Genomic DNA, 20967 nt, shown 5'->3' with positions numbered 1-20967 from the left:
ACGGAGCGCTGGGGCTTACCGTCTGCTGCAGGTCCGGGATGCCGACGCGCACGACCACGGCACTGGCCCCGGGGCCGTCCATCCCCGCGCCCGCGCCCCGGCCGGGGCCCGGGCGGCTCGCGGCCGGGAGCGGAGCGCACGGGGGCTCCGCGCGGCTCCCCGGCCCCCCCTTCCCCCCCGCCGGAGCCCCGTCGGCCGCGCTATGCGGGAGGGGGCCGGGGGGGGCCGGGGCCGGGGCCGGCGCGGGGGACAGCTGCGCCGAGGGCTCCGCAGGGGCGGCGGCGGCGGCGGCGGCGCGGCTCAGCTGCATCGGCCCCGGCTCCGCGCGGCGCCTGCCTTCCCCGGGGGCGGGGGCGGCGGGGGGAGGGGGCCTGAGCCGGGAGGAAAGCGGGGGTGGCTAGGGGGCTGCGCCGGAGGCGGGGGCCGGGAGGGCTCCGGGCCAGTCGGGGACCGGGGGCGAGGGGGACCGGGCGGGTCCCCGGGGGAGGTGGGAAGGGTCGTGCGGAGGGCCTGGGCCGCCCCACAGGGCGGGGGCCCTGGGGGCTGCGCGCGGGGTGGGGGGGGGGTGTGGGGAATCCTAGGCCTCGGCGTGGGGGGAGTGGCTGAGCCGCGAAGGCTGCGCCGCCCTCCGGCTGCGCGCGAGCATCCGCGGACCACCGGGGAAGATTTGGCGAGGAGGGGGTCCTGAAGCTGGGGTGGGGTCCGCGTTGGGCACAAGGACCAGAGACGAGGCAGGAAGGGGAGAGAAAAACAGGAGAATTAATTTCCGGGGGTGGCAGCTTCCCCCCCATTCTACCGACCTCCCCACCCCACTCAAGGCCTGGGGGAGACGGTGACCAACACTGCCCCAGTCCTGGGGGTGAGACGGAGGAGACATCCGGGCCAGGGAGGGGCGGGGGGCGGCGGCCTGGGGCTCTCCCACGGTCGGAGCCAATAACCCTCCGACTTAACCCTTACGACCACGCTGAATAGTGTTCAGCGGGGCTTCCCACATCCCCAGCCGAGTTTTGTGAGTTCGCTCTGGACTCCAAGGCCGCTTCTCCTCCTCCCCAGTCCCCAGGCCCCCTGGTCTGCCTAGATCCAGTGCCCGTCACCCCCTCCCCGTCACCTTAGCGACGACAGGATGGGGGTGCGACCTATGAGGACAGGCTTAGGGGAGGGGGCGCTACTAGTCTCCACCTGCAACGGGAAAGTGAATTTTAGTTTTACACGTTGTCGTGGCAACGCGGGAGGGGGTGATGAGTGGGCGGAGAAGAGGGGAGCGCAGTCAAGAAACTAGCTCAGGCACCACCGCCCCATTGGAGCATGGCCCCCCCAACACTGGTAAGCCTCACAGAACTACCCCAGTGCTGCAAAACCCGTGCCCTCACGACCCCCGAGAGCAAAGAGCAGCCCCTAAATGTAGGAACATCCCTGAACTCCGGAGAAACAGCTCCTGACGCCCATAGAACTCCCCAACATGCCTTGACGGTGCCCCTGAAGAGCTGGCCCTGACCCCCCAGCCGATCTGCTCACTCTCTCACTGGGCAGACTTGATCATGTTCACAGAACAACCAAGCATGGGCACACCGTCTGTTCCCTGGTAGAAAAGAGCCCCTGGCCCCCACCCCCAGCCTCGCCAAACCTTCTCCAGGAACAGCCTTAGATCCCCTGAGCCTCCTAGGAACAAACTTGAATGAACCCCCCCTACACACAGAAAATCTCCCTCCCCCTCCCCCACCACAACCTAGAAACACCCTGACCCCCCAGGAACAGTGCTTGGCACCCCTCCAAGAACAGACCCTCTCCTCACAGAGCCACCTTGACCAGTGTCTCCCACCACGAAGCCCCTTCCCCACCAATACCCACCTCTCTGCCCCCAGAACCGTCTGTGATCAAGCCAGAGGGAGGCCCTCTTCCCAAGGACAAGCCCTGGCTCTCTCCTCGTCCATCCACTACCGCTTTAGGGAGAATCTCTGCCTCCCAGGACTCCCCACTGACCCCGCAGAGCCGAGTCTCCAGCGCTGTCTGTGGGTCTGTTCCTGCTTTCTCCTCAAGCCTGGGCGGACCCACCCTGCCCGGAAGCGTGGCCCCAGGATGCCCAGACCTCCCACCCCCCTGTCCAGGCTCTTCCCAAGGCCACGGGCCTGAGTGGGAGAGCTGATGGTCCCCTGGGGGCTGGGGCAGGATGGGAGGGCTGGGGAAAGGCGGGAGCAGGAAGGGGCCAGCAGAAGGCCGCTGTATCTTCAGGAAGCACCTTGGGAAGCACGAGGGTTGGATTTCCTGTGGCCCTGCCCCGGAGAGAGGAAACTAATGCTTCCCAGCCCCTCTCCTGTCTCCACTATCTTCCTGCCCCCCTCCCACCAAGTCATCCAGGCCCACAATTCCTGCCCACCCTGCCCTCCCCAGCCCCCCCACCACGACCCCCACGTGACCTCCCTCCCGCTCTCGGCATTCCATCCTGCTGTGGCTGATGCTGGGTCATAAACAGGCTCAGTAGAGCCCTTGGTTCAGGGTCGATGAAGGAGGAAACCCAAGAGGAGCAGCCCCAGACCCCTGCACTGGCTGTGGTACTGTGCCCACCCAGCCTGGACCTCATGGGAGCCCCTTCAGCCTCCCAGGCCTCTGTCACCAACCTATTGCCCAGGGTGAGTCCCACTCGAGTCCTGCACTGTGGCCATCAAACCTTTTGGGAGAAAACCTCATATCTTTGCTGATCGGCAACCAACAAACAGATTTATGGTCTCCAGGCTCAGCTGGGCCTGACACTGTCCAGGGTAACACCAGAGCCTTGCTCAGTTCTGTGCTGGTTCCACAAAGTGCCCGGCACTTAGGGTGGGCACGTAATGAATGAATTCCAAGCCTGCACATCCCCCCCCCCCAGCTCTGCCACCACCCCAGCAAACAGCAAAAATAACAATACACAGAAGCACTTTACCCACATTATGTCCTTCCATCCCTGCAACATGATGGGTTTATAGAGGAGGAAGGCAAAGGATAGTGGGTGTCTTTGCCCTTTATTTTGTTGAGAATAAAAGACCCAGGCCCTTCACCACCTCCCCTACGACTCCTGAGCAGCCCAGGTTCTGCCAGACTTCACCTCTCAGGCAGGACCACCCTTTGCCTGCCACTGCCCACCTCCGTGGCCCAGCCCAGCCCCCTCTGCGCTCCTATATCTGTCCTTGAAGGTGAGGGGGTCACCAGACCTATGGCCCTCTGCTTCCCACTCCTTCCATCCAAACCAAGATTCCAGAAAGATCTTTTCCCACATTCTCCCACCACACGTATTCAGATGCAAACAGGCCTCATAGGACAAACCCATGTTCATGTAGTCAAAGCGCCTAGAACAGTGCCTGGCACAGAGCAAGCCCATTCCTAGATGAGCCCCTGCCCACAACCATGCAGGGCCTCCCACCTCCCTCGTGCCGCCCACTTCCACACGTGCCCCCTCAGCCTCCCAAACCTCAGTCAGCTGCCACCCTTGACTTGATGCTCCAAACCCTCACGTTCTTTTTTTTAAAAGTTTTTAAGTTTTTTATTTATGTTTTTGAGACAGAGAGACAGCATAAACAGGGTAGGGTCAGAGAGAGGGGGAGACACAGAATCCGAAGACAGGCTCCAGGCTCTGAGCTAGCTGTCAGCACAGAGCCCAACGCGGGGCTTGAACCCACGAACTGTGAGATCATGACCTGAGTGGAAGTTGAATGCCTAACTGACTGAGCCTCCCAGGCACCCCCAAGCCCTCACATTCTTAAGCCCCCTCCAGCATTGGTGGTCCCAAGTTTTTTGCCTCCTGTCAGCTTGGCTGTGCCCCTCCCTCCTTTTACACTCCTGGGGCCCACTTCCTCACCCAAATCCCAACCCTGCCCTCCTGTGGGGCCCTCTCCCAGCTCCCCAGACACCCGCTTGGTTTCCATGACAACTTGGTGGGGCAATCTGTTCTTAGCCCTCCACTGACTGCCCTTCTCTCCAGTGTACCCTCCTCCCCTCGCTGCTCCACCCCTTCCTCTGATCTGCTTCTCTTTCTTCCACAGCACCTCTTCTAACTCCGTTACTCACTTTTTTACTGTGTAGTGTCTGTCTTGCCCTATGAGAACGTAGGCTCCTGTGGCTCACAGATGTGTCCACAGCCCTGGAATAGTGCCTGGTGGGGTGTAGATGCGCAGCATATATCTGCTGAGTGGATAAATCAGAGCTTCAGCCTGCAAGCTCATCATATCCATCTTTCTCTCTTTACATCAGACCCTGTCCCGAACTCCAGAGCAGAGTACATGAGGCAGGAATCCTTTAACATTGAGTTGACTGTAAAACTGTCTGGATCTGGTATATTTTTTGTGGGTAGATTTTTTATTACTTCTAGTTATTTAATGTCTATCAGTATATTTAGATTCTGTTTCATCCCAAGTCTGATTTGTTCAGTTTAATTTCTGGGAATACAAACTATTTCTCTAAAGAATTAGATTTTTTGTAATGCTTTATTTATTTTTGAAAGAGAAAGAGACAGTGTGAGCAGGTGAGGGTCAGAGAGAGCGGGAGACATAGAATCTGAAGACAGGCTCCAGGCTCTGAGCTAGATGTCAGCACAAAGCCCAGCACGGGACTCAAACCCACTAACTGTGAGATCATGATCTGAGCCGAAGTCGGACGCCCAACTGACTGAGCCACCCAGGCGCCCCTAGATTTTTTATTTTGCTAATCGCCTCAATTTTCTATTTTGTTTTATTCTGTTCTATTTCTCTACTTTTTTTTATTGTGTTATGATTCTTTTTTCAATTTTTTGAGTTGGATATTTAATTCAATTTTTAGTCTCTCTTTCCTGACAATAAGCATTTAAGGTTGTCCATTTCCAAGTGTCACTTTAGTGCTACTTGATAAGTAGTATTTTTAATTTCATGTTGTTCTGATTTTATAATATTAATTATATCTTTGGCTTGGGAATTGCTGATGCTTACTTATATTTTCTTTTTTTTTTAATGTTTATTTATTTTGAGAGAGAGAGGAGGGAGGGGAAGAGAGAGGGAGAGAGATTTCCAAGCATGTACTGCACTGTCAGCACAGAGCCCGATATGGGGCTCAAACCCACGAACTGTGAGATTATGACCTGAGCTGAGCTGAATGCTCAACTAAATGAGCCGCGCAGGTGCCCCAAAATTTTTTTACTTTTCAAGTAATCTCTACACCCAGCATGGCACTTGAACTCACAACTCTGAGATGAAGAGTCACATGCTCCACTGATCCAAGCCAGCCAGATGCCCCCCATTTTTTTATTTTTGTTTTATTTATTTTTTATTACATTTTTATTAATTTTGAAGAAAAAGAGCACAAGTGAGGGAGGAACAGAGAGAGAAGGTGAGAGAGAGAGTCCCAAGCAGGCTCCACACTATCAATGCAGAGTCCAACTTGGGGCTGGAACTCATGAACCCTGAGATCATGACCTAAGCCAAAATCAAGAATCAGATGCTTCACCTAGGTGCCCCTACATTTTCAAATGTATACTAGGTTTTTTGGAGGGAAGACTAACCTTTGGTTACTGATTTCCTATTTTATTGCATTATGGTGGGAGAAGGAGGAGGTCTACATAATACCGATCTTTTGGGATTTTGTGGAAACTTTCTTTACAGTGGTATTCATGGCCTGTTTCTGTGAAAGTTTCCTGTTTAATAGGAATTGTTGGATGCAAGGGGATATATAATCTCCATTATATCAAGTCTATTGATTGCATTATTCCAATAGTCTATGCCTTTTCCAATTTTGCATCTACTTGATTTATAAATTACCAAGAGAAGTGGGTTTTAAATGTTTTGAGACTATTTTTAACTGCTAACAGGTTTAAAATTATTATAGCTTCCTAATAAATTATTCTTTTTGTCATTATACAGTACCCCTCATTATCCCTAATCATGCTTTGGGCCTTAATTTTCTTTTTCCCAGTAATTAATATACTATAGTCCTTTTTCTGGTGAGTGTTGAGCTTATATATCTTTTTCCATTCTTTTCCTTTTATCTTTTTTTTTAATGTTTTATTTATATCTGAGAGAGAGAGAGAGATAGCGTGATCAGGGAAGGGTCAGAGAGAGAGGGAGATACAGAATCCGAAGCGGCTCCAGGCTGAGCTAGCCATCAGCACAGAGCCCAATGAGGGCTCGAACCCACAAACCATGAGATCATGACCTGAGCCGAAGCCGGACTCTTAACCAACTGAGCCACTCACGCGCCCTTCCTTATATCTTAAGTATGCATTTGATGTATAGTCTGTGTAGCTAGATTTTTTTTTTAAATCAGTCTTACAGTTTTCAGCCTTAATGGTGTATTTATTATGTTTGATGATACATTTTAATTCATTTTTACCATCTTATTTTATATTGTCTATCTTTTCTCTCTATAATTCTTTTTTCTCCCTTTCTGTCCTAAATTGGATGGATCAAGTTTTCTTTAATTTCCTTTCCCTCAACTTCCATTGGTTAGGAAATTATGCATTCTCTATCACTTTCATAAATATGCTTAAATTTTCAACATGCATAATTAACAAGTTCTAACGTCAATTACTATCTCTACCTCCCTTCTATGTAAGGATTTAGAATATTTTAACTGCAGTCACTTCTCTCATCCTCCAGATTCCTGTCCCTGCCATTTTCACCTCCAAATTAATCTTTTTCATTGTTATTCTCACTGTGGAGCAGTCAGCACTGGTTTAGATGTGGCCGCATGTGAGCCTGTCTCTTCACTCATTCTTCCTTCTCATTGAAGTTTCTTTTTCCTAAAAACACACACTTCAGATTTTTTTTTTTAATGTTTTATTTATTTCTAGGAGAGAGAGAGAGACAGCGTGAGCAGGGGAGGGTCAGAGAGAGAGGGATTCACAGACTGAAACAGGCTCCAGGCTCTGAGCTGGCAGTCAGCACAGAGCCCGACGCCGGGCTCGAACCCACGAACCGCGAGATCATGACCTAAGCGAAAGTTGGACGCCCAACCGACTAAGCCACCCAGGCGCCCCCACACTTCAGATATTTTTAATGAATGTCTGGTAGTGATAAATTCCATCAGTCTCTGAAATGTCTTATTTTGTCCTCTTTCTTGAATGAAAATTTAGCAATGTAGAACTCAAAATTGACAATTATTTTCCTCTCAGTACTTTTTTTCCTTTGTGTGTGCTATATTCTGGGTAATTTCCCACTTCTGACTTCCACCTCATTAATATTCTCTTTGACTGTGTTTAATCTGCTGTTAATTCTATCCATATAGTTGTGGGTTGTTGTTTTTTTTTATAGAGTTTTCTATTTTAGTGACTATAGATTTTATTTCTAGAAGCTCAGGTTGGTACATTGTCAAATCTGCTTGCTCTTTCTTTATATGGGCTTTTTTTTTTTTAATTTAATGCAATTTAAAAATTTCTTCCCTTGTCTTTAATCATTGAAAAGTATTTATTTTAAATTTCTAGTCAATAGTTCCATTATATGACCTTTTGGGGGGTCTAATCTTATTCTTTGTGGTGTCTACTGACTCTCACTCATGGTAGATTATTTCTGTGAAAATTTTGTAATTTGGGTCCATGAACTCAGTTGGGCCTATATTTATGCGGGAATCTTAAGCAGCCTGTGTCCCTTCAGAGGAGTACCACTATCCCAGGACTACTTTTCTATTTAACTTTTTTTTTTCTTGAGAAAGAGAGAGCACGTGCATGTGTGCATGCTTGAGTAGGGGAGAGGGGGAGAGAGAGAGAGAGAGAGAGAGAGAGAGAGAGAGAGAGAACCCTAAGCAAGCTTAAGGATCCGTGCAGAGCCCGGCACAGGGCTTGACTTTATGACCATGAGACTATGACCTGAGCCGAAATCAAGAGTCTGATACTCACCTGACTGAGCCATCCAGGTGTCCCTATCCGAGGACTACTTTTATGGTAATTTCTTAGCTTGGTGGTTCTGGGGACTACAAAGAATAAAATAACTTAAACTCCAAAACTTACAGGGTCAGGCAATGGTTACAACTTCACAGTGAGACTTTTCTACAGAGAGACCACCGCAAAGCTTTATGAAAATTGCTTAAATAAAAAGGAAATATGCAACAAGGATTATGAAAATAAGTTTCTTACTAAGGTGTTTGAGTACTGCATGTCCTTCACTAGCACTGTTATTGTTCTCATTTAACAAATGAGGAAACTAAAGCCATCACGAGTAAGTAACTTAACTTGTCCAAAGTCATATATGGCTAGACAGGAGAGAAGACAGAACTTGAACCATGGCAGTGGGCATGTGACCCAAGTAGGGCAAGTGACAATCCTGCCCTGGGATTTTGCCTCTTATAGCTGTTTCTCCACTCTTGGGGTACATAAGAGAGATGTGAACTCAGTAGCTACTGGTGACCAATATTCCAGCCTTGAGAGGAAAGCATCACTGAGAGAAATATAGATACAGGAGACAAGGAAGGCTCTGAGGGGGTAAGTTCCTAAACAGTGCCTGAAATCGGAAAGCTCTCTGCTTCTCTTGAATTTGGTGTCAAGACCCAGTACATTTCCCTTCTAAGTTGAGAGTCCACGTCATGGACAGGCTGGGGGGCTGCCCTTAGGACAGGTGCCTGTCTTAAAGTCCCAGCTCAGCCTCCAAGTACCCAGGAGTCCTAGGATATCTTCTTACCTTCCCTATGTCTTTCCTATGTCTCCAGTGCACAATTCCAGGCTCTGGGAAATTGAGGACAATGGTAGGATTGTTTCATTCCTTCAGGTTGGCTCTCAGCCTCCTGGGCTATTGTGTGGACTAGATGGGATAAGTGGATGTGAAATGCTTACCATGGGCCTGGTACATAATAAACGCTCTAATTTTTATTAACAGCATAAAGCTAGTTCAGATCTGGTTTCTGTCATCTCAACCCAAGGAATGCATCCTAGTGGACGTTTTCATATATAGTGGCAAAACAAAATGATGTGTGGGGATGACTGATCTTTGTTGTAGATTCTTAGAAAGAGCAATAGATTTTAAATATTATTTTAACAGTGAAATTAAAAGTTAGAAACATCTGCCTATTTAATTTCACAATTAGGGTTCCAAGGACCTTTTCTTTCAAGACTGTAAGTTTCGCCCACATGTTTGCGCCTCCCCCCACCAAAGATCACTGACAATTCAAGAACTATGTGGATTTTGTTTTATTATTATGGTGAAAATTATATAACATAAAAGTTAGCATCTTAACCATTTTTTTTTAATGTTTTATTTATTTCTAGGAGAGAGAGACAGCATGAGCAGGGGAGGGTCAGAGAGAGACGGAGACACAGACTCTGAAATAGGCTCCAGGCTCTGAGCTGGCAGTCAGCACAGAGCCCGACGCGGGGCTCGAACCCACGAACCGCGAGATCATGACCTAAGCGAAAGTTGGACGCTTAATCGACTAAGCCACCCAGGCGCCCCAACTTTTTTTATGTATACAATGCAGTAGTGTTAAAAAGAACTATGTATGTTTAAATCATAAATCCATCCCAGTATCGGAAGACAAGCACAAGGATTGTAAATGGAATAGTAGGGTTTTTTTTTAATATTTATTTATTATTGAGAGACAGAGCATAAGCATGGGAGGGACAGAGAAAGGGGGAGACACAGAATCCAAAGCAGGATCCAGGCTCTGTCAGCACAGAGCCCAGCGTGGGACTGAACTCACAAACCATGAGATCATGACCTGAGCTAAAGTCGGACACTTAACCAACTGAGCCACCCAGGCGCCCCTGGAATAGTAGTTTAAAGGAGTCTCTAGGGGTGCCTGGGTGGCTCAGTCAGTTAAGTATCCTCGGCTCAGGTCATGATCTCATGATTCATGGGAACAAGCTGTGTGTCAGGCTTTGTGCTGACAGCTCAGAGCCTAGAGCCTTTTTTCGGATTCTGTGTCTCCCTCTCTTTCCCTCCCCTGTTTGTGCTCTGTCTCTCTCTCAAAAATTGAATAAACATTAAAAAAAAACCTTAACAATAAACTATTTGTAAAAAAAAAAAAAAAACTTTAAAGGTGTCTCTAGAAGCCATGATGCAGACGGGATCAGAAGATCAAAAAGCCAACAAAAACTGAATTGTGGACCTCATAGCCCCAAGGACACAAAGGTTGATGGGGAAGGTCGCTGTCATCAGCTGGAGTGGGATGGGGTTGGCTGAGTCCAGCCGTGGGGCACAGAACTGCTCCCTCAATGTAGTGGAGGGGGCTGGAGAAATCTCTGGGCCAGAGAAGTGGAGCTATCATTGCAGGGAAGGCTTAGATTAAAAAAAAAAAATGGGGGGCACCTGAGTGGCTCAGTTAAGGCTCTGACTCTTGATTTCAGCTCAGGTCATGACCTCACATTTTGTGAGTTCGAGCCCCGCATCGGGCTCTGTGCTGACACCATCGAGCCTGCTTAGGATTCTCTGTCTCCTTCTCTCCCTGCCCTTGTCATTTGCTCTCCCTCTCCTTCTCTCTCTCAAGATTAAATGAACATTTTTTTAAATAAAAAAAAATTAGGGACATCTGTCACTCAATCAGTTAAGCATCCAACTTCAGCTCAGCTTATGATCTAGTAGTTCATGCGTTCAAGCCCTGTGACAGGCTCTGTGCTGACAGAGCCTAGAGCCAGATTCAGATTCTGTGTCTCCTGCTCTCTCTGCCCACTCATGCTCTCTCTCTCTTAAAAATTAACATAAGGGGCGCCTGGGTGGCTTAGTCGGTTAAGCGTCCGACTTTCGCTTAGGTCATGATCTCGCGGTTCTTGGGTTCGAGCCCCTCGTCGGGCTCTGTGCTGACTGCCAGCCCAGAGCCTGGAGCCTGTTTCAGTCTGTGACTCCCTCTCTCTCTGACCCTCCCCTGCTCACGCTGTCTCTCTGTCGCTCCTTGAAATAAAGAAAACATTAAAAAATTTAAAAAAATTTTTTTAATTAAAAAATAATTTAATTTAATTTAAAAAGTGATTCCTAGCGGCCCCCCCACTTCTGGATTTTCTCAATGACAGGGCAGCCCTGGCCTACTTTCTGCCAGAGTACCCTTCCATCTAATCATCTCTGCCTTCCATCCTTGTAGGGAAGCCCTTCTAGAGATGAACTTCACTCAGTTCATTCTTTTCTATGTAATATTCCATTTTATGAAAATACCACATTTTGCTTGTCAGTTCATCTGTTGAAATGTATATTTGGGCTGTTTCCAGTTTGGGACAATTAGAAATAAAACTGCTGTGAACATTTGTGTAGAAGTTTTTGTGTGGACTTTTGCTTTCATTTCTCTTGTGTAAATACCTAGGGATAGAATGGCTATGTCTTATGGTAGATGTATGTATGCTAACTTTTTAAGAAATTGGCAAGCAGTTTTCCAGAATGGTAGTATCATTTTAAATTCCAACTTCTTCCATTTCCTCCACATCCTTGCCAATACGTGGCATTTACTTTTTTATTTAATTCTAGCCATTTTAATAGATGTGTAGCGGTATCTCCTTGTGTGTTTAAATATGCATTTCCGTGATGATATTGAGCCTCTTTTTATATGCTTATAGACCATTCACATGTCTTCTTTTGTGACATGCCCGTTCTATCTATTGCTCATTTTTTAAAAACCGGATAGTTTGACTTACTGAAATTTAGTATTTTTTTAATATATTCTGGACACAAAAAAATATTATTTTCTCCAAAGAAATCTTTACCTACCACAAGATCACAAAAAGTTTCCTCTGTGTTTTCTTTTTTTTTTAATTTTTTAATATTTATTTTTGAGAGAGACAGAGTATAAGCAGGGGAGGGGCAGAGAGAGAGGGAAACACAGAATCTGAAGCAGGTTCCAGGCTCTGAGCTGTCAGCGCAGAGCCTGATTCAGGGCTCGAACTACCAAACTGTGAGATCATGACCTGAATTAATGACCTGAGCTAAAGTCAGATGTTCAACTGACTGAGCCACCCAGGTGTCCCCCACCTCTGTCTTTTCATCTAGAAGTTTTAGTTGTAACATTTAGGTCTATGATTAATTTAAAGTTAGTTTTTGTTTGTGGTGTCAAAAAAGGTTGATGTTTGTGTTTTCCATTTGGTGATGTCCAGTTGGTTCAAGCCACATTTTAAATTATTTCAAGGGGTGCCCAGATGGCTCATTCAGTTAAGCCTCCAACTCTTGACTTCAGCTCGGGCCATGATCTCATGGTTCATGAGTTCCAGCCTCACATTGGGCTCTGTGCTGGCAGTGTGGAGCCTATTTGGGATTCTATCTCCCTCTCTCTCTGTCCCTTCCCCGCTTGTTCTCTATCTCTCTTTTAAAATAAATAAAAAGGGGCGGATCTCGCGGTTTGTGGGTTCGAGCCCCGCGTCGGGCTCTGTGCTGACAGCTCGCTCAGAGCTTGGAGCCTGTTTCAGATTCTGTGTCTCCCTCTCTCTCTGACCCTCCCCTGCTCACACTGTCTCTTTCTCTCTCTCTCTCAGAAATAAATAAAACATTTAAAAATTTTTTAAATCAAAATAAATGAAAAGAAATTTTTAAAAAATTATTTCAAAAGATTTTATTGTGGCAAAACATATTTATATATACATAACATAAAAATGACCATTTTAATCATTTTTAAGTGTACAATTTAGTGACATTAAGTACATTTGCATTGTTGTGCACTCATCACCACTATTTGTCTCCAGAATTCTTTCATTATCCCTCATGGAAACTGTGCCCATTATACAGTAACTCTCCACTCCCCTCTCCCCAGCCCCTAGTGTCTTCTGTCTCTGTAGATTTTGCTGCTTTAGAGGCATCCCAGTGCCATTTTGAAAAGGCTTTCCTCTTCCATTGAATTGCCTTTAAACCTTGGTTGAGGGGCGCCTGGGTGGCTCAGTCAGTTAAGTGTCCGACTTCGGCTCAGGTCATGTTCTCATGGTTCGTGGGTTCCAGCCCCATATCGGGCTCTGTGCTGACAGCTCAGAGCCTGAGCCTGTTTCAGATTATGTATCTCCCTTTCTCTCTGACCCTCCCCTGCTCATGCTGTCTCTCTCTTAGAAATAAATAAAACATTAAAAAAAACAAAAACTTGGTTGAAAATCAGTTGATCACATATATGTATATCTACTCCTGATTTTCTATTATTTTCCTTACATCTATATTTATGCTTTCTTCAATACCAGATTGTCATACTTTCTATAAAGTCTTGAAATCAAGTAGTATAAATAAACCCTACAACTTTGTTCTGTTTTAGTCTTGTTGGCTATTCTAGGTCATTTTCATTTCTGTATAAATTTTAGGTCATTTTCATTTCTGTATAAATTTTAGAATCAACTTGTCATTTTCTACAAAAATTTTTTAAAAACCTGGTAGGAATTTGATTGATGTTGCAGTACGTCAATAAATACATCTAGAAAAGGGGTGCCTGGGTGGCTCACTCGGTTAGGTGTCTGACTTAGGCTCAGGCCATAATCTCATGGTTCATGAGTTGGAACCCCACTTCAGGTTCTCTCTGCTGTCAGCACAGAACCCGCCTCAAATCTTCTCTCTGCCCCTCCTCAAAAATAAATAAACATTTAAAATATATGTCTAGAAAGAGTAGATTTTTAACAGTATTCAATATCCCAATGTTTGAGCATAGTAAGTTCCCTCATTTATTTTGGTCTTCCTTAATTTATCTCAACAAGGCTTAGTAGTTTTCAGAATAAAGTTCTTACACATTTTTGTCACATTTATTCCTAAGAATTTTGTTATTTCACATTACTGCAGATGAAATTTTAATGTCACTTTTTTATTTTTAGAATTCATTATATTTTTTAGCATGTAGTGTTATATTAATTTCATGTGTACAGTATAGTGATTCAACAGTTCTATACATTACTCAGTGGTCATTGTAATGAGTGTGCTCTTAATCCCCTCCGTGTATCTCACCCTTCCCGCTGCACTCTTCCCTTCTGGAATCCGTCAGTTTGCTCTCTATAGTTAGGACTCTGGTTTTTTGTTGGTCTCTTTTTTCCTTTGTTTATTTGCTTTGTTTCTCATTTCATTTTATAATTGTTTGTTGCTAGTATTTACAAATATAACTGATTTTTGCATATAAACTTTGTAGTTTGTAGACTTGTTAAATTCACTTAGTTCTCATAGCATTTTAATTTTTTTAATGTTTATTTACTTATTTTTGAGAGAGAAGGGTGGGGAGGGCCAGAGAGAGAGGGAGACAGAGAATCCAAAGCAGGCTCTGAGCTGTCATCACAGAGCCGGACATGTAGCTCAGACTCACAAACTGTGAGATCGTGATCTGAGCTAAAGTTGGATACTCAACCGACTGAGCCACCCAGGCACCCCTAATAGCATTATCATGGGTTCCTTAGGATTTTCTACATAAACAATCAGGTCATCGGCAAATAGTAAAATACTTTCTCCTTTTGAGTTGTGATGCATTTTATTTCTTTTCCTTGCCTTGTTGCAATGGCTAGGACCACCGATACTGTGTTATATATAAGTGGTAAGAGCAAACATCCCGGCTTTTCTCTCAATCATAGGAGGAAAATGTTTGCTATTTCACCATCAAGTATTATGTTACCTGAAAGGTTTTTAGAGGTGACCTTCATCAGATTTAGAAGGTCCTCTTATAATCATCATTCGCAGAGTTTTTCACCGTGAACAGATGTCTGACCTTCTTGAGGAACTTCTTTGAAATCTTACTCGATGACTCTGCTTCATCTCATTGACCAGAACTGGGTCTGGCTGCAAGTTAGCCTAGGAAATGAAGTTCTTTCTTAGGTGAACACATGCTGCCCCCCTACAAAACCAGGGCTCTGTTAATAAGGAAGAAAGCTTGGTGGATATTAGAATAGGCAAATAGCAATCTGTCACCCTGTGTATACAATTCTAGATTAAGTTCTTTACACTCCACATTTTAAACTTACTATTCTATTGTCATCTGGGCTCTATCGTCGAAATTGAAATACATGCTGTTTTAAATTGTTATTCCTTCTGTAGATTATTCTTTCTGGAGGCTTATAGGAGCCTGTTGTCTTTAATAGGATTCAATTTCAGTATATGTGCGGGTGTTAATTTAGTTTTAGTTGTCCTATTTGGGATTTGTTATGATTCCTGAATGTTAGGGGTTATGTCTGTCATCAAATCTGGAAATTAACTACTGTTTTTTTTTTTGTTTTTAATGTTTTATTTATTTCTAGCAGAGAGAGAGAGAGAGACAGCGTGAGCAGGGGAGGGTCAGAGAGAGAGGGAGTCACAGACTGAAACAGGCTCCAGGCTCCGAGCTGGCAGTCAGCACAGAGCCCGACGCTGGGCTCGAACCCACGAACCGCGAGATCATGACCTAAGCGAAAGTCGGACGCTTAACCGACTAAGCCACCCAGGCGCCCCCGGAAATTCACTACTGTTATCTTTTTGAATGTTGTGTCTCCTCAGTATCCTCTATTAAAAATATGTTAGAGCTCATGGATGAACCTTGAAAACATGTGAAGTGATATAAGCCATTCATAAAAGGACAAACATTATATGATCACACATATGAGATATCTCAAATAGGCAAATTCATAGAAACAGAAACCAGAATAGAGGTTACCAGGGGCTGGGGAAGGAGAGAATAGGTTGTTATTATTTAATGAGTACAGAGTTTCTGTTTTATATGATGAAAAAGTTCTAGAAATGGATAATGGTAGTGATTCCACAACAACATGAATATATCTAATGAAATTGTAAAGCGTGAAAAATTTTTTAAACATGAACAAAATTTTAAATATGTTTAGACCCTCTGGTTCTGAAATAGTCTCATCTCCTGATCTATTTTGCATTCTGGGTAATTTCTGTAGGCCCACCTTCTAGTTCAATAATTCCAGCTGTGTCTAGTTTGCTATTTAACCTGCCCACTGAAATTTCAGTTATATTTTTCTTTTCTAAAGTTATATTCTGTTCATTTTCAAATCTATCAGATTCTTTCCCTTTCCCTGTTTATTCTGTCCTTTCTGATTGTTTCTCATCTCTTACTTAGTTTTTCTGCTGCTTTTTCTCTGTAAACACCTTTAGCATACTTATATGGTTTATGATTTTAGATTGTGATCTCATGTTTGGCTAATCCAATCTGTGGGAACCTGGAGAAATTGAGTTGAGACTTCACTCCTCCAGAGATTATTTGCATTTGCTCCTGCTAGGTGCCCCAGTGCTGCTAAACTACAACCACTTCGACTCAATTCCAAACCACCCAGGTAGTCAGTATTTAAAACCCACACCCATTTGAGGGTAAGTCTACACTTAATGAATTCTGAGCAGAGATTTTATTTCCATCCTATGGTGAGATTGTTACAAAATCTTTTCTCTTTTTTGAAAAGTAGCTTTCACTGAGTTACCTCTCATCTCGCTGACTGTAAAAGAGTCAGTTTGGATGTAGATTACAGACTTGTGTACGGCTAATTTGAGCAGAAAGGGATTTAATACTGGAATTCGTGCCTACAAAGTCATTGGAAGGACTGAGAGAGAAGCATCCAGTCTGGACTTCTAGAGATACACTCTCCCCCAGCAGCGCCGTAGAATTGGTCCCCTAGGGAGTTACTCTTGCCACCGTCGGCAGACTGAGATGTCAGGAAGCTGGTGCCCCAACTGCTGGCTCCAGTAGTCCACACCTCTTGGCCTCTTTTGTATCTGGGTAGGGCCGGGTCACAGAGTTCTGGAACTGATCTGGGTATAAATGATATGTGCTGCTCTAGGCCCGACCTGTGAGTGCCTCCTGCTCAAGCCTGCATGCTTTCTCGTCACCCTTCTGCTTGCTGGGTGTAGGCATCCAGGATGACCTTAAATCCACATTTTGAGAATGGCAGCATTTTGTTTCCCCTGGTCCCTAAATGACTATATGGAGCAGACGGTCCCCCATCCCTGCCAATATTGTAAACCTGACTTTCTGTGAACATGAAATAAATATCTGTTGTATTAAGTCTCTGAGATTTGGGGACTTAGTTTTCAAAGTGGCTGGTATTTCCTCAACTGACATAAGAGGGGAGCTCTAGAGGCCTCCCAATGGCCCATTGGGCTTCCTGCCTTGGAAGTCCTTGCCTGGACCCACAAATAGTCTGGGGAAATTAATACAAGATAGAGTCACATATTCACTGTGTCCATTGTGAGATGGACTGTGGTCCAGAATGCATATCTTACCTGAGCTCCAAAGCACCTGGACTTTGAGGGCATTAGAGTGTCTGGGAAGTGGCATTAGCTCAGAATCAGTACCTAACAGTCCCTGAAAGCTTCGAGTGTCCCTCCCCACCCCCTGCCCCACCTGCCAGTGCATGGAAATCCTGGCAAAAGTCTGCACCTCCCTGCAGGAGAGGCCACAGGCAAGACTCTGCATGGCCTCGGGTGTTTCCGCCAGGTCTCTCCCTCTGGCAGAGGGCTCAAGGTCTCTGAATGACTCATGTCCAGGAATTGGAAGAGGAGCTGGAGTGACTTTCCTCCATTGTGAATCAACCCAGGCCAGTTCCTGAGACTGAGGGTCTTTCTACCACCGCCCAAGCTTCCACTGGCCCCACCCTCTGTGTCCTGGAGGGTGACTCCAAGGCCAATGAGGCAATGGTCCCTGAGTCCACACCATTCTGCTTGATCATCATGATGACCACATCAGCCTGGCCGCGTGTCCTCTGCCACCCCAATATCTCTTTACCTTGTTCCTGTTCTGCCCTACAGCAGCCAGCCTTCCCAGAGCCGTTCAAGAGTGCTGCTACTCCCCTGTCTACGCCAAACTACACTCCTTAATGTCTTGCTGAGGGGGTGTCCTCCAGGCCCCCTCAGAGGACACTTAGGGAACGGGGACACTGAGCAATTCAAGCACAATACCTTCCGATCTCAGTATTTGGATGCCTTCTCTCCATTTGCGAAAAAGAAATAGCAGGCCCCAAAATGGAGTCACTTTTGCTAAGCCCCAGCAAGACTTATCACCTAACCTAATGGCAGATTCACTCCCAGGAGTGGAATTTCAAACCCATGAATCTGCAATTTCCTAGTCACAGTGAGGACACAGTGAGGTCATCTGCATGATAAGCCGCTTTGCCTTCCCTAAGGAAGGTGACCTTGCCTAAAGCAATCCATTCTTTTAACTTCCTTGTCCTCCTTCCTTCTGCCTATAAATTCCTACCATTTTGTACAGTTCCTTGGAGCTCCTTTCTACTTGCTGGATGGGATACTGGCCCATCCAAGAATCACTGAATAAAGCTCATTAGATCTTTACATTTATTCTGTTGAACTTTGTTTTTCAACACCAGTAAACCAAGGAGTATGCAGCATCTCAGCTCCATCACACAGGCTGGTGTGAGCCCTGGCTTTATTAGTGCACAATCAACACCGTCCCAGCCCCTCAGATCCAGAGCCTATGCTCACTGTCAGTCCCCTGATTGAGGGCCGTCTTCCTCCAATATCCATCCCTCGGGACTTCGCAAAGATGTGCAAAATCGTGCAATTATCTTGGTGCCTAAGTCTTCTGTCCTGTGTTTACATTAAATTGCCCCTGTCTTGCTCTGAAAGGCTACACTATGTCCAACTGAGAAGTTCACACCTCAGCCTGTCTCCCTCTCAGTTCACACCTCAGCCTGTCTCCCTCAAGCCCTTGGACCCATGCAGTAGAAACTGCCTTCCCGCCCACCAGAGCCAGACCTGCACCAGGCAGTGGGGTGTCCTGGCTGCCATAACATGGAGTCTAGAGTCTGCTTCTAAATATTAGATCTGCTCTAGAAGATGCTCATTCAGTGCTCCATCTAGTTCCTTAGAAGCACTGGCAAGGAAAAGATGTGCCACACCTGGTCCGTGCAGAACTTCCTTCTGGGGAGAAATTAGCATTCCTGATGAAATATGCACGTGCAACGCTCTGATGAACTTTACTGATGGCATAACTTGTTTTGGAACCAATCGCCAGGCCAGCTGAGTGTCATTCACAGATAAGTGATCTATAACCAGAGGTTGTTTTTGCATCTAGTCTGACAGTAATTCTCCTTCCTGCCCTGAATGAATCTTTGAAGTGGTCTCTCAGGAGCTTCTCCCTTGCATGCAAGATCCAATAAAACTTGACAAAACTTGACCCCTGCTTATAACTCGACTGACAAGCTGTCTTCATCTCTCCACCTTGTTGTCACCCAGATAAGCCCTGTCTGCCCAAGCCCCCTGTGGCCCCCTGTGGCCCCCTGTGGCAGACCCCCCAAGGACAATAAGAATAATAATACAGATTTGCCAAGTGCCACTTGAGGCTACGCTTTGCCTATGTCATTAGTTTATGCCCCACCAACAGAGACCAAGGGCAGCAGCTCACAACTGGGCAGACGGGTGGGAGAGGGAGCTCTGACGCCAGGAAAGACTCACTGAAAGAGTGATATCCCAAAGGGTCCGAAGGAGGTGGGAGGCAGCCGTGCTGATAAAAGGTTTCAGATAGGGGCAGCAAGCTCAGAGGCATAAGGCTAGAAGATGCCAAGGGCAGGCGACCAAGGGACAGCGAGCGCCACCCAAAGCTATACCACTTCACACCAGCCACAGCGCTCCTGGGCACACCTCTCCTATCTGCTCAGAACTGCACCCCCTTCCTAGGAGCCGTCCTGCCTCCCACTCCATTCCAGTGGATGCCATGAGAACTTCCCAGCCAGCATCTTGTTAAAGAATTATTCAGTTCTTTAAGTTAAGCATCTGACTCTGGCTCAGGTCATGATCTCACCGTTCATGGGTTTGAGCCCCACGTCGGATTTTATGCTGGCAGCTCGGAGCTTGGAGCCTGCTTCGGATTCTGTGTCTCCCTCTCTCTCTGCCCCTCCCCACTCACACTCTGTCTCTCTCTCCCTCTCAAAAATAAATTAAAACATTTTTAAAAATTATTCACGACACTTGTTAAAATGGTAAGCAGTTGGTAGGAATGCAAACTTGTGCAGCCACCGGGGAAAACGGTATGGAGGTTCCTCAAAACGTTAATAATAGAACCACCATATGACCCAGTAATCCCCCTACTGGATATTTACCCAAAGAATAAGAAAACACTAATTCAAAAAGATATATGTACCCCTGTGTTTATTGCAACATTGTTTACAATGCCAAATTATGGAAGTAACCTATGTCTACTGACGAACAGATAAAGAAAATGTGGGATATATATATATATAAATAGAGATATAGACATATAGAGATATATATTTGGAGGATATACATAATGGAATACTACTCAGCCATAAAAAAAGAATGAAATCTTGCCTTTTGCAACAACATGGATCAAGCCAGAGGGTATAATGCTGAGTGAAATGAATCCGTCAGGGGGCGCCTGGGTGGCTCAGTGTGTTGAGCATCCAGCTTCAGCTCAGGTCATGGTCTCACGGTTCATAAGTTCAAGCCCCACTTTGGCTCACTGCTGTCAGTGCGGAGCCTGCCTCAGATCCTCTGTCCCCCTCTGTCTGCCCCTCCCCCCCTCAAAAATAAGTAAACATTAAAAAAAATAAGAAATGAGTCAGACAAAGACAAATACCATATGATTTCACTTAAGTGTAGAATTTAAGAAACAAAACAAATAGGGGCGCTTGGGCGGCTCAGTTGGTTAAGCATCTGACTTCAGCTCAGGTCATGATCTCACGGTTCGTGGGTTCGAGCCCGTGCATCGGGCTCTGTGCTGACAGACAGCTCAGAGCCTGGAGGCTGTTTCAGATTTTGTGTCTCCCTCTCTCTCTCTAACCCTCCCCTGCTCTCTCGCTCTCTCGCTCTCTCTCTCTCAGAAATAAATAAAACATTAAAAATTTTTTAAAATAACAAAACAAAAAAAGAGTCAAACCAAGAAATAGTCTTTTAACTATAGAGAACACACTGATGGTTACCAGAGGGGCGGTGGGGGGTAGTGACATAGGTGATGGGGATTAAGAATGCACTTATAATGGTGGACACTGGGTGATGTATAGATTTCTTGGGTCACTGGGGTCACTAGGGTGCCCCAAAAGCATTTTTTAAAAGAATTGTTAGGAGGTCCTGGGTGTCTCAGTCACTTAAGAAACCAACTCTTGATTTCGCCTCAGGTCATGATGAGCCCTAAGTCAGGCTCTGTGCTGACAGCGGGAAGCCTGCTTGG

General features: G+C 46.0%; 1 protein-coding gene across 3 annotated transcripts in view; it reads right to left on the bottom strand.

Annotated features, from left to right (window-relative positions):
• The window catches only part of SHANK3 (SH3 and multiple ankyrin repeat domains 3), a 48996-nt gene extending 48589 nt beyond the window's left edge, over window positions 1-407 (bottom strand). For all 3 annotated transcript variants that reach the window (XM_039235385.1, XM_039235395.1, XM_039235404.1), the window contains exon 1: window positions 20-407. In XM_039235385.1, the coding sequence (XP_039091316.1) occupies window positions 20-310 (291 nt within the window). In that variant the 5' untranslated portion in view covers window positions 311-407. The remainder of the gene's footprint in view (window positions 1-19) is intronic.
• Window positions 408-20967: the final 20560 nt, after the last annotated feature.

Source organism: Hyaena hyaena, unplaced genomic scaffold, assembly GCF_003009895.1.
Source record: "Hyaena hyaena isolate Hyena2069 unplaced genomic scaffold, ASM300989v1 scaffold_4, whole genome shotgun sequence".
Lineage (NCBI taxonomy): Eukaryota > Metazoa > Chordata > Mammalia > Carnivora > Hyaenidae > Hyaena > Hyaena hyaena.
This window is presented reverse-complemented; position numbering and strand designations above follow the sequence as displayed.